The sequence below is a fragment of the Corvus moneduloides genome, chromosome 5 (assembly GCF_009650955.1).
Source record: "Corvus moneduloides isolate bCorMon1 chromosome 5, bCorMon1.pri, whole genome shotgun sequence".
NCBI lineage: Eukaryota > Metazoa > Chordata > Aves > Passeriformes > Corvidae > Corvus > Corvus moneduloides.
This window is the reverse complement of record NC_045480.1, coordinates 6,546,785-6,559,931: the sequence shown is the minus strand read 5'-3', so window position 1 is coordinate 6,559,931 and position 13,147 is coordinate 6,546,785. Positions and strand designations below refer to the sequence as shown.

General features: G+C 41.5%; 1 protein-coding gene across 10 annotated transcripts in view; it reads left to right on the top strand.

Annotated features, from left to right (window-relative positions):
* CTBP1 (C-terminal binding protein 1) overlaps nt 1-3,637 on the top strand; it is a 236,143-nt gene extending 232,506 nt beyond the window's left edge. For 8 of the 10 annotated variants that reach the window (XM_032107966.1, XM_032107962.1, XM_032107963.1 and 5 more), the window contains one exon: nt 2,169-3,637. In XM_032107966.1, coding sequence (XP_031963857.1) covers nt 2,169-2,355 — 187 coding nt within the window. In that variant the 3' untranslated portion in view covers nt 2,356-3,637. The remainder of the gene's footprint in view (nt 1-2,168) is intronic. The other 2 variants (XM_032107965.1, XM_032107968.1) reach the window with 1 other exon arrangement.
* The last annotated feature ends 9,510 nt before the right edge of the window (nt 3,638-13,147 follow it).

The window sequence follows — 13,147 nt, the reverse complement described above, 5'->3', positions numbered from 1 at the left end:
ACCTGAGGTGAGGTGAGGTGCTGGCAAGTAGAATCCTGGTGATCATAACCTGGTGTCCAATGGGAATGTCCTTCTATACAGAAAGGATATTTGGAGTCAGAATAGAATTACAGATGTGCAGTTTGAAATGGTTAATGTGCTTGTCAGGTAACTCTTAGTGCTCCTGATTTTCAGCACTGTCCATTCTCATGAGTGGAGGCTCTGGCTTTTCTTCCAGAGGAGAACACAGTTGCAGAAGTTGCTCTCTCCTTGATTTTTTTCCATCTCTGGTGTGTTGATACTCAGGAAATACGTTGTTTGAAAGTAGAGATTGTGTGTTGAGAACAGCTGCAGTGTTGGACTTCTAAATGGAAATTTATGTCACATTGTGTGTTTTGCAAAGCACCTAGAGTAACAGATAAGCTGTTTCAAAATTAAATTTGAGTAAGTAGAACAATACTGACAGTTTATATAGGAATTGAAGCAAATTTGATTAATAAGATTCCAATGGAGTTACTGAAACAAGCAACTAATTCCATTAACAGCTGCAAATTAATTCTAAGGAACCTCTGTGGAATATGAATTAGCATAGGAAGCCCTGTAAATATGTGTACAATTGGGAACAAAGTTACCTGGCCTACAGGTGGTGTGATCTGTCACATCCTCGTTACCCATCCCAGATTACTGTCAGTGTTGTGTGTAGGAGTCTTTCCCAGGATGGCCAGACCAGTGTATGGTGTCCCTGTGCCATGTCAGTCCTGCAGAGCCCCTCTGGCTCCATGTTTGCAAAAAGCAGTTCCCATGATGTTTCTGTGGTGGAAGCAAAAAGAACAAGTCACTGTGCTTGCATCCAGCTTTTTTCTCCTGAGCCTTGCCTAAGTTCTGCACTAATTTTCTGTTAGTTCGAGGGAACTTGGGATGAGCAGCACAGACACATATTACCATGGAAAAGATGCTGCAGAAATGGGCGAAATTCCCTGATGCATTGAACTCTGATGAGAAGAAAATCGACAGCAAAATAACGTGATATTTGAAAAAGCCTTTTGTCCCATGTAGTTCTGAGTAAATACCTGGGTAGCAAAAGCTGTAGTGAGTGGTAGTTCCTGTGTTCAGGGTTTCACATGGATAATGCTCTCACCAGGATGCTTGGGTGAGCAGAGTAGAGTGGGAGAGAATGAGGGAAATAAGGGATGAGTGTGCAGCTTTATGATGAGGAGGGTGGAAGCAAAGGGTCAGTGGTAAGTGGCCAGTATGACACAATTTGCAAATAGGTATCGAGGTCTTTGACTAAGAAGAAAACATTTTTATTAAATCCATGTGTAGCTGTTGTTTATATACAACACGGGGAAATACCAGTGTTCATCAATTACATCTGAACTTTGGGATTGGAACAGTAGATTAGCAAGATTTTTTTTAGCCTGATAACATCAGAGCCATCATAAAATGGAGCTGAATCAGAGGGTGATTCTTTCGTTGAATGCATAAAATATTTAGGCCTTGGTGTTTTTCCAGATAGAGTAAGAAATCTTTAAAACCATCCATAAATTCTGTGTTTGCATCTCTCTTTCTTGCAGTCTGCCTGAAGCACTTGTCCTCTGTAACTGGTACTGGTTCTCTTCTGGACCAGTGCAGTGGCAAGTTTGATGCTGAAAAAGTTACTCAGGTGCAATAGGCTTGAGTTTGTCATCTTACAAGTGTGTGGGTGTCATGGCTGTTTTAGGGAGCTGTCAGAAGCTAAGTCTGCAAAAACAGTTTGAAGAAATACTTTTTTCAAACTACAACAATGAAAATTTTAAATTCCTACATGAGAATGAAAGAGAAGAAAATCCCCAAAGGCTAACCAGAGGGAAAGTCATAGAGAACAGATATTGCTTGGACCCAGCTGGAATTACTTCCTGTTGAGGTTATGCTTTGAAAGGAGCAAAATTTGAAGGTGGTTTCCTTTGCTGTGCTGTTACTCATGCTATTAAATCTGAAGAAACAATCTGGCACACTTTCATGTCTCATTTGGTTAAAATACAGCATCCCTTGCTTGATGTAGCAGCATCTGCATGTGGCGTCTCACCTGGAGCTTAACTCCCTGTCTCTTAACTGCTCTGAAAACAAAAACATCTCTGTAGCTCTAGGCAGGGTGGGCTCTCTGCTCAGTCACCTCCTGGTTGTAATGTCTGCTCCTTTTCTCCTCCCAGCAGGTATCCCCCGGGCGTTGTAAGCGTGGCTTCCACTGGCATACCTGCAGCAGTAGAAGGAATAGTCCCCAACCCCATGTCTTTATCACACGGCCTCCCTGCTGTAGCCCACCCGCCCCATGCTCCTTCCCCCGGCCAAACTGTCAAACCAGAAGCTGATAGAGACCACCCGAGCGACCAATTGTAGCCTACAACAGCATTCCCAACATCGGAGACTTCAACTGCAGCGCGTGGAAAACAACACAACACAAAGCAAAACCCTGGATTTTGATGAAAGGCAAAACCATGAACTTACAGGAGGAGACGATTATTGGTTTAGAAACTGGTCCAATATACAGTATAAAAGGAAAAGGTGGGAGACAAAAAGAAGATTTGGAAACATTTTTTCCTCCGTATAAATTGTAGTTTGTCCCTGTCCAGTGGACTGATTCACTGTTTCTGTGTCCTATGGGTTCTTTGTTAAGCAAGAGAAGTTAGTAGTTAATTATATCATGAATGTACTTGTCTGTGTACAGTTTCTAGAACATTAAAAAGGGTTTGTTTGCTTAGCTGTCAACAAGGAAAAACATAAGGGAGGCATTCAACAAACCAGTTTTGAGATTAAAAATCCTTTCTTTTATATTTTCAAACGTGCCCAAAAATGAGGCAGTTGGCAAACTTCTCAGGACAATGAATTTTTCCCATTTTTCTTTCTATGCCACACAGTGCATTGTTTTTTCTACCTGCTTGTCTTATTTTTTAGAATAATTTAGTAAACAAAAGAAAAACAGTTTCTCCTAATTTTGGCATGAATTCCCTTATTTCAAAATGAAGACAACCTTGCAAAGAGATTTTGAGGAAAAAAAAAGGTTTTGTATAAACGAGCATTGTGCTTTTTGTCACCAGTTAAAGTATATATTATTGGTGGTATCTGGAAAAGGCACTAGACTACTGAAAAGTAGCAGCATTTCATTGCCTACATTGATTCCTTCCTGGTAATGTGGTAGGCTAGCAATATTTTTGGTTAAAATCATGTTTGTGACTGTAACCATTTGTATGAATTATTTTAAAGAAATAAAAATCCCAGACAAATATCATACGTGTAAAAATTTTTATTTCTAGTAACTGTTTATTCAACTTTTATTAGGTTTCTTAGCTGTAATTTTTAAACAGATGCTGTCAAGTATTTCATTTCTAGCTTTACTTTGCTCTCTGTTGTTTGTAATACTGTCTTGGAAGCTTGAAAAATAAAAAAAAAAAAATTCTTTCCATACCATTTTTCCCTTTACATTTCGTAAATGTTGATCTTTTTTCCTGTGTTTCTAATGGAGTTTGAAATTAAGATGGATTTTGATTTGTACACCGGCATCATCAGCTACAATGTGGTAACAGCATTTATGCCACCACTGTGGGCAGAGCAGAGGAGGTTCAACAGCAACACAACAACAACAGTAATAATAATAATAAATGTCTTTTGCCGAAGTCCAACATGAGAAGTGTCCATTGTTTTATTTGTTTCTGTGACGATGGAAGGGTGCAGCAGGATGTAATTGTATTTGCTATATTGAAGGCGTTTGTTTCTTTGAGCACAGGCAAAAGTGTGTTCAAGGCAGGTCACATTCCAGCTGGATGCTGTTCCAGCCTTTCCTGTGCTTCTGGGTAAGACTGTCCTTCATCCCTATAAAGTTAAAAAAAAAACAAGACAAAAGTTTAGCTGCTTCAGGAGGGAAATCCATGGTGGGCAAAAGTGAACCTGGACATGAACCTTCTTGGTGGTGGTCTCTTGTCTCTTTTTTCACTGTTAGGCTGAACAGGGCACCCAGCTAAGGTTGGGGAGCTGGTTTTATGGGATCTGTGAGAAGTTCTGGCCCCCATTCTTGCAGGTCTACAGAGCAGCCTCCACCTCAGTTAGGGAAATGGTAAGAGGCTGCAAATCACAAAAGTCTTAAATTTGTGGGTCTGTATGCAGGAGCACAATGTGAAGTGAAATTTTGTCTCCATGGAAGAGAGGAAGTTTTCTGCCTTGAACATTTAGAGCTAAAAATGTAATCCGTTAGAATTTATTTGATGGTAAAACTATTTCTGCTCCCTCTGTGGAATGGAACAGAAAACAGCCCTAAAGCTGCAGGTTATCCCAGCAAAGACACCTCTAAGAGTTTTGAGGCCAAAAACTTGAAAAAACCAAATGCAGTCTCCTGCTGTTGAAGTGGGATTTCGTATTCCTTGGGTAATTCGTATTTTAAGATGCTTTGTCAGGCAGAAGTTGCTTCTTTATATGTAAAACAAACATTTAACATCTGGCTGCAAAGAATCCCTGACAGCCACATTTGCAGCCCAGTTTCCCAAGGAAAAACCAAGAGGGTTCCTTGCATCAATTGGACATGGCTTATGTAAGTACATTCTGTTTCTAGTGGATCGATAATCAATGAACTAGAAATGGTGTTCATTGTGTGCACTTCTCGGGCTCAGTTCTGGAGCTTTCGAGCTGTTGTCCGTGCTTGCTCCTGCACAAATGTTTTGAGGATTTGAGCCTGAAATGCACTGTGTTCAATATTTTTATGTTGGTGTTTGAGGTTACCTCTTGGTCTGACTGATGCAGAGTAATCCAGTTTCCTGCTTCAGAAAGGAAAAGCCATCTGGACAGTGACAAGACTGATAGGTACTGACTTTGGGCTATGGTCTGAAAATCTGAGTTAAAAGGAATGAAAAGCCAAACTTGGGATAAATGACTTGATTAGAAAAGTGGCCCATAATAAACAGAAGACTGTTAAGCCAGAGTAACCTTCTCTCTTTTATGACTGCTTTTGTTGGGTAGTGGAAACGTAATGAGATTTTCCTGCGTTTGGTAAAGGATGTGCTAAATAAGTGTAGACAGCAGAAGATGGCAGCAAGTGGGAGAATACAGTGGGGAAGGTGATGGCAGCAGAGGCCCCAGGTGACCTGAGGTAGTGTTGAAAAGTGGAAGGAGTTTGATCGAAGTGCCTGCCTTGAACATGATTTTCTTTTGGTGGCATTAGTTGAATTGTGGGTCTTAGTCAAGAATGAGGCTAAACGTGCCAAAAACGCTGCTGGCTCAAAGGCTGCAGGCAACAGCAGCATGGCAGGAGGCTCTGGGGCTGCGTAAGAATTTGGTGCTGTCCAAGAACAGGCACAAAGGTGCCAGTTGTGCAGATGCAAAGTCAGATGGTTGCAAATCAAAAACTTGTCAGAAAAAGGACCCATGGTAGGACTGGTGAATTGCTGCTGTGGGAAGAAGCAGTGTGATTGCAGCTTCATCTGACATGGTGGTTTTGGTAGGTCTGAGGATGAGTCAGAGATGTTACACAGTACCTGTTGCATTTGCTGAGTAATTTTGGTCAGGCATTTTCAAAAGATTGAGCTGGAGCTGAAGTGATAGCAGAGGTGGCTCTCAAAATCACTGATGGTGTGCAGGACTCAGAGGGAATCTGAGTAACTTGACATTTTCAGCTTAAAAGTGAAGGCTGAGTTGGGGAAATGGCTGTAAGTAACAAATGCTGTGGAGGAAGGAGAAATGTTAAAGAAATGCTGTTACATGACAGCTTAAATGGGGTTAGAAAAAGTTCTCTGTCAACAGGGAGGTCCTGGGACTCAGTCCTGAAGTCTGCAGCTTGGGTTGGGGTTTTGGTTTTGTGTTTGGGCCCTTTATACATACATATATATATATATATATATATATATATAACTTTGGTTTTACAATCCAGAATGTGAGGACATTGTTTAAAGGTTGTACAAGATTGCAACCGAACCAACAATGACAGGCTTTTTTTCCATTCAGGATTAAACACTTTAGCTTCTTTTTTAACAAGCTTTTTCCTTTAGTAAAGGGGTTTTCTTTGAGAAAATGTCTTATTTTCTCGTCCAGTTTCCACCTCAAATGATTAAGGCTGGCTTTCCAAATGTCCGTGACTGCTGCAGTCTAGCTGTTCCCAGCTTGTCCTTGCCTCAGACTGAAGGGTTTTCTTCTCTTGTTTCAGTGGGTGTTCTGCTTGAAGGAGAAGGCAGCACTACCAGTATTTCCCTTATTCAGGTCACTCCAACCTTACTATTTCGTAAATTGTAAAAAGAAAAAAAAAAAAAAAAAAGCCATTGGTTTTAAGGGCAGAGTGTAATATTAGATCATTTGTCTGACCACTTAGTAAAGCTGTAAGTGTGATATGTGATATCAGTCTTCCTTAAACCTGATACCATGTTTTGAATTCAGTAAATCTTTCAGAAAGATTTCTAGTATTTATGTTAAAATGTCAAGTGATAGGGTTTTTTGCTATTTCCTTTAATAGCTTGTTTAAACAGGGGATGACGGTCACTGTAATTTTTAAATGGCTTTATTTAATTTGGCTTTTCCTGCCTCTAAATTCCAGTTATTGTTTCATGTTAAACATGAGGTCATGAAGGCTGGCTTGAATTTAGTGAGCATGCCACATTTTAGCCATTTTGCCTTTATAGTGAGGTCAGTGACACATCTTCCAGGAAGAACAAACTGTGTTATTCATCTGTTTTCTTTTCCAGTTTCTTGCATTGCACTATCCATCCTTTTTTCGTGGCTCTGTATTTTTCCCTTTGGAATGACATGGTCCAGTATGGTTATCTTCCACAGATGGAATTTCTGGGTTTCTTTTCTCTGTCTTTCAGCTGTTGTCTTCTTACCTCCATCAACTTTCCAGTTTCCTTGGTAAACTATTTTCCTGCAAAGTCACGAGTGCTCGAGGAAATTGATTAATCCTCTTTTGTCCTCAGATTGCATTTGCCCAGGTAGCACCTCATTAGCAGCCAAAGCTCCATGTTGAGTGGTTCTACTCTCATCATCTGAGTGCTCCTTTCATCCACTATCGGCACACTTTGTGTGTCTGTCTCTTGCAGAATAGACCTTTCTTCAGTCTCACACTTCAGATCAGCCCCTGAATGTCTGCCTCGTGTCCTTCCTTGTCTCTTTCTGGCCTTTGAGTGACCTGGAATGTTTCCCCTAGAATTCTTCCCTATTCTAGAAGAAATGGCCTTTGGTCAGTTCCACTTTCCATCTGTGAGTTTCAGCTTGACGCAGACTCGGCTCTCCTTGGCTGAACTGCTTGCACGCCACCTCACTAAACCCATGTCCTATATTACATTTTTTGTATCCAGTATGGGGTTTGGGATCACCCAGCTTGTCTTTTTTTTTTTATGCAGATCCTCAGCTGAAGTTTCCTTCCTTCATTTTCTGCACCACAAAAACAAATAAGCCTCTTCATCTCTGGTCTCAGCACTTTCCTTTGCCTTTACACTTCTGCTCAGAGCCATAATGAAGTGTTTTCTTGAAGCAGCACTGTTTGTTTTGGGGGGGGTCATGATGGTGTCAAGGCCACCATAAACAGACTGAAGTATGTCCTTGGGATGATTAGAGGCATTTGGGACATGCCCAAGATGACGCAGATAATTCTCTGAGCATGCCAGTCCCTTGAAGACATTTGTTACTTGCACAGTCTTTAACTACCCCTCTTCTTTCATATGCTGCCTAAAAAGGATAAGGAGTTGCTGGCTGGAAGCATCAATGATCTGCTAGAGAAATAAAGTAATGGAATTTAAAAAAAACCCCCAAAATTAAATACTTGAATATGTTTTGAGGGGCAAAGATTTAAAGTGATAAAAAGGAGCAAGATTATGTCTTAAATTGCCGCAATAACCTTTTGTTATTTGTCAAGTTTGACATATTAGAAGCAGAAAGTTATGTGTCAGTGTGACAGTGCTATTTATTTGTCTGTGCTGTGTAAACAGAGACCTTATAGAGTTTGGGAAAAGCTTATGGAGCTGGCTCCCTGGATAAACCCTAGGTGTTCAGGCAGCAAATCAACATCTAAAAATAAATCTCCTGAGGAGCTGATATCCCAGTGTTGTGTTTCCAAACCCCTCCAGCCATTTTCAAAGTGTCCCACCCAGTGCAATGGATTGAATTCTCAAGCCAGTTGCCTCCAACACAGCTGTTGGCTCCACAGCCAATCCCCATCCCTGGGAGCTCGGGAAGCAGCAGAGCTTTCTCCTCGGCACACCTAAAAGCACCAGAGTAAATCCCATTTAAGTCCCTGCCGCTGTTCAGTAGGATTTTGGCTAAGCCCTCATGTAAAGTTAAGTCTGTGCTGTATTTTACAGCTCTTAAAGCACAACAGAAAGAAAATCTGCTGTTGGTGTTTTCCAGTAACACATTTGCAGTTATCAGCACCAGTGGTTTCCATGTGAAAATGGGGTCAGGGGATTTCCAGCCTCTTTTTGATATGAGTTTTTGTTCAATTTGCTGTTTGCTTACTCATGTTTTTACAAGGCCTAGTGTATGTGAAATGTGTTTATTGTGTTATGAAGTTCTGGTGATAGATTTTTGTCTCTTAAATTGCAGCACTTTGTAATTAGCTCCAAGGCCATCACTTCCCATTCCCGGCATGGAGTGCCTGTCCTTTGAATTGGACGGCTGAAACAGGGTTTTCAAGAATTCATATTCTGAACAGCTGTAGTTTTCTTTTTCTTTTTTCTTTTCCTCCTGCAGACCAGCCATTTTCGGTGCAGGACACAGCTCTCATATTGCAAGAAGCACAGGTAAGAGTGAAAAGCCTCCACTGTGACTCAGAGCTCATTTTAGAGGTTTTCAACCTCCATAATTTTAAAGGAAAAAGGCATGGTTTTGCATCATTTAACTAGTGGCTGAGTTCTGATCCTATTTTACACAAAAATAGAAGTTTTGAGTCTGTTCAAAGAGCAATATTAAATTGTACCCTCTTGGATTTTTAGATGCATCCTGGAGCAAAATGTGTCATTCCAGTGAATACCTTTCCAAATGATGCAGGATCTGGACTGAACCTCATCATTTGGAAAACTCTCTTCATGTGTTATATCCAGCTTTGCTGGAAGTAGGATAAGGTTTCTGATGTCACAGTGATCCCCAAAGCACTTTATTTTTCATCTACAATTAATTGTCAGTGGAGCAGCAGTGGCTCCCAGTAGTTTGTGATGTTTCTGTGACACAACTGAGTTCAGAACTAAGGAGTCTCCACAGTTTCCCTTTGAAAAAGGCTGTTGAGCTGTGGCTGTTCTTAAATCTAGATTCATCTGTCTGGGCTCTCTCTTCTGCTTGTCTTCAGTGACCTAAGTGAAATCCTAAGGGGAATATCTCCTCATGTATGGAGTTTTTCCAGTTAAGTGCTTGAGATTACATTGGAGCAAACCAGGGAGAGTCTCTGCAGATCTGAGAGTGTCCAGAGTAAACCTCTCATTGCAATGACTTTAATTTTCTAGTTTCAGAGTGTCTTCACTACTTAGGAGATGCACACAGCAGAAATAAAATGTCGTCTGGAAGAGGTACCTCCATGTGCTGCTCCTTATCCCCTCTCTCTCTCCAGATATGTGCAGCCCCCATCAGATCTCTCTGCAGAGGACACAGAAGGATGAAACTTCTCCAACCTGCAGAGCTGGTTTTGAAAAACTGCTTTGATAATTCACCCCCAAAATCTACTGTTGTGAGGTTTAAAACTCCAAATGTTGGAAGCACTCCTAAACAGCTGCTTAGGCTCAGCTCCATCAGCCTCTGAAATCCCTTTGGGGGCATAGATTCCTGGGTAGAAAGGGCAATGTTTTGTTGTTTGTGATATGTTGGGGCTTTTTTAATGCTTTTTCAGTGTGTTCATTCCAGGGGTCTAGACTTTCAGAATTGCAGTGTCTGCCCAGCCTGCCGTAGGCTTCCCCTAGCCGAACGTGTCAGGGGATAGAAATTGCTGCCTGACCTTCTCAGCAAGTTAAATACATGAAAATCCAAGAGAAGAATGCGATGGGGTGATGTGCTTCCTTCCCCACTTGACAGCTCTGAGCTTGTGGAGGTGCCAAGTGGCGGCTGCTGTGGTACCAACCCAAATCTTTGGCTGCAGTGAAGGGAGGATCTAAGCTTGTCCCGCGCCAACCCCAGCATTTTACAGTAGGAACAAAGTCAGACGCCGAGCTGTTGTTTTCTCAGGTTCCCATCTCAGAATTCCTTCGTGCTCTCTGTTCCCCGCCAGGGTCATGTCCTGGCTCTGCAGCACCCGGGCTGTGGTACACGAGCTTTTCTACCCATTTCTCGGCTAAATTTCAGAACTCCGGCTCATCTTACTTGTGCCTGTCACATATGCTTTATTTTTTTATCTTCTACTGTCCCCTTCTGCTGTTTCCCTCCCAAGAGGTGGGGGCTGGTGGTGGCAAAGGCGCGGGACACCGGAGGTCCCTCCGCGGTAGCCACTAGGTGGCAAAACGCACTTTGTGCATGGAAACGACGCGGGGAACCCCCGGGAAAGCCGGGCTGGGCTTTCCCCGCCGCTGCTCTAAGCCACCTCCATCAATATTATTTTTGTAAGCTGTTCTGGCATGTTTAGCTGCTGCACATGGAGCATCTTCTCTTCGCAAGTCGGTAAATGCTCCTGTTCTTATTTACGTGTTGGTCATTCAACTTTCTGCCATCACATCCCGGAGTTTGAAGAGGATGAGGTATTAAACCAACCTGGTGAGACTCTTACAAAGCTGTGCCTGTTAATCACAAATCAGGTGTCATTTCCCTTCTTAAGTTACGGATGGGACCTGTTTCAGGACAGAGGTTCTGTAAATGCTTTCTTCTATTTGTGAATAAATAAATGAATATTTGATAATTCCTTCTCCAAATATTTTAGAGGCACAAATACGGGGGGGAAAAAACCAAAACAAAGAAAAACAGAGGAGAAACATAGACACCCTTGGCATTTTCCAAAGCCTGGGCATAGATTATGCTGTTTGTTATCCTAACTCTATGAGATTTTGTCCTCTGTGGAATACACCCTTGTGCTTTTGCCTACTGGAGATGTCTCAAGTTACTGATTTCCATTAGGGTCTGGAGGCTTTTTTTGTTTTCTCAATAGCTGCCGGGGGCCCTTGTGGGGAAGTTTCTAGTTCCCTCTCTGTGATGACAGCAGTGCTTTTGGCTGGCTCCCTTCAGTCAATTCTCACACATCCGAGCCTGTCCTGCCCTTGCTTAATTGCCTGACAGTATCCTTGCAGCCATGCACCTCGCTGCCCTGCTGATCCTACCTGGATTTGGGTAGTGGTACCTGTTCTTCAGAGATGCTGGGACATGAAATTCTTCCCCTGCACACCTGGGTCCTGCAGTGGCTTTGGTGGTGTCTTCATTGCCTCTTCTTTGGCAATGGTTTTGCTTGGAAGGGCAAGCCCCCAAGCAATGATCTGAAATACCATGTTTTGGAATGTGGTGGGAATCTCCTGCTCTGGCACTTTGAGAAACATGGGCAGTATTTGATTTCTTTTTTTTCTCTGTGTCGCTGGCAGACTGGACATTAAAGTCTAAGTGTTAAAATTAGGCACAATAATAGTGCCAACAGATTGGGTCTAGGAAAAACAGTAGATGTAAAACAGGATTTTTACTAGTCATTTATTAATGGAGCATTGCTCTTCTGAATGGAAGGCTCTGTACATTCCTATGGAAAATGCAGCATTCCTATGGAAAATGCATCATGATGTTCACGTGGACACACTGAATTTTCACAAAATGTCCCAAGTTGATTTTGCTAACTTTTGAGTACTTGCCTTCAGAATCTTAGTGCTGATATTTTAAGATTCGTATTCATAAATTCACCTTTAGTTCTTGTGGCTTCAAAGAGTTCTGGCTGTTTTAATAGTGTGATTGATCAGGTGAGATGAGAGTTTTTAGCTAATTTCCTGGATTGTCCTTCAGTTTGCAATAATTTCCTATGAGGCAAAAGCAAAAAAACCCCAAAAAACAACCCAAAAACCTGCTAATGGAGTAACAACAGATTTCCCAAGAATGTTAATATATCAAAATGGTGCTGGAATCAAAATAGATTGACAACATGTATTTGTCTTTGATGGACATGAGAAACATGAAGAGCCATGTAAAAGAACCTGGTGGTCCCAGTTTACAGCAAGAGTAATGTATTTGTTATTTATAACGGGTTAATCAATGATTAACAGGCATTGCAATCAATAGTTAATTGATTGTTGTAGGCTTAGTTCCCACATGGCTTGCAGCTATCTGCAGCATTACATTCACGCTGTCATGTATTTATTAGTTATTAAACACACAGTAGTGTGTTTTTAATGTATTTTATTAGGGGTAACTAAATTTTCAATAGCACATCAGTGAACTTGAGTTCTGCCTTCACATTAGCAAAAGGGAATATATGAGAAAGCAGTTCATTTGGCCTTTCTTTCTTTAAGGAACCCATCGGCTGCATACACTGGAGGAACTGTCACATTAGAAAAGCAATTTTAAGTAAAACACGCCATTTATGGAAGAAGCACTCTTAAAGATTTTTGTAATTACAAATATTTGTACTGTTAAGTGAATTGCATTGAAGTATTTGTTGTTGTTGTTGCTTTATTTCCCTGGAGGACTCTTCTGTAGTGGGAGCTTTGTTATGTTGATAAATGTGCCTGAAAGCTTTATAATGTACTGATGCATTGTAATGATAAATAGAGCTGGTTAAGTAGTAAAGATCAAACACACAATTAAACAGACTGTAATATACATCTTGCTGAGCAAGGGTAAACAATCATGGAATCAGTAGAGATGAATACAAATGGTTTTATTGAACTAAGCAAAAAATATATTCTTATGCCTACAGAATGAGGAAATTTGGCTTGATACTTGCATAAACACACATAAAGTGCTTAATCAGAAATAAAATATCTTTAAGCTGTTCAGCATTTATAATGGGCAGACAGGGCTTTCTCTGAGTAATAGAGATGTACAAGAACCCAGAGGCTGAGTGAATCAGCGCAGCGTGGGATGGCCGGGAGAGGAGCCTGGCACAGCAGGCAGGGCTCGCAGGTCTGCCACAGCAGGAAAATTAACAAAAACACGTTGCACTTGACAAAAAGATTAGAACAGAATATTGGCAGCTCCTGCTCCTATTGTCCAGAACGTCCTTTCCTAGAACCTTTCCCAGCAGGGAGGCTGGTTCACACTTGGCGAGGCCACAGAGGTTTCA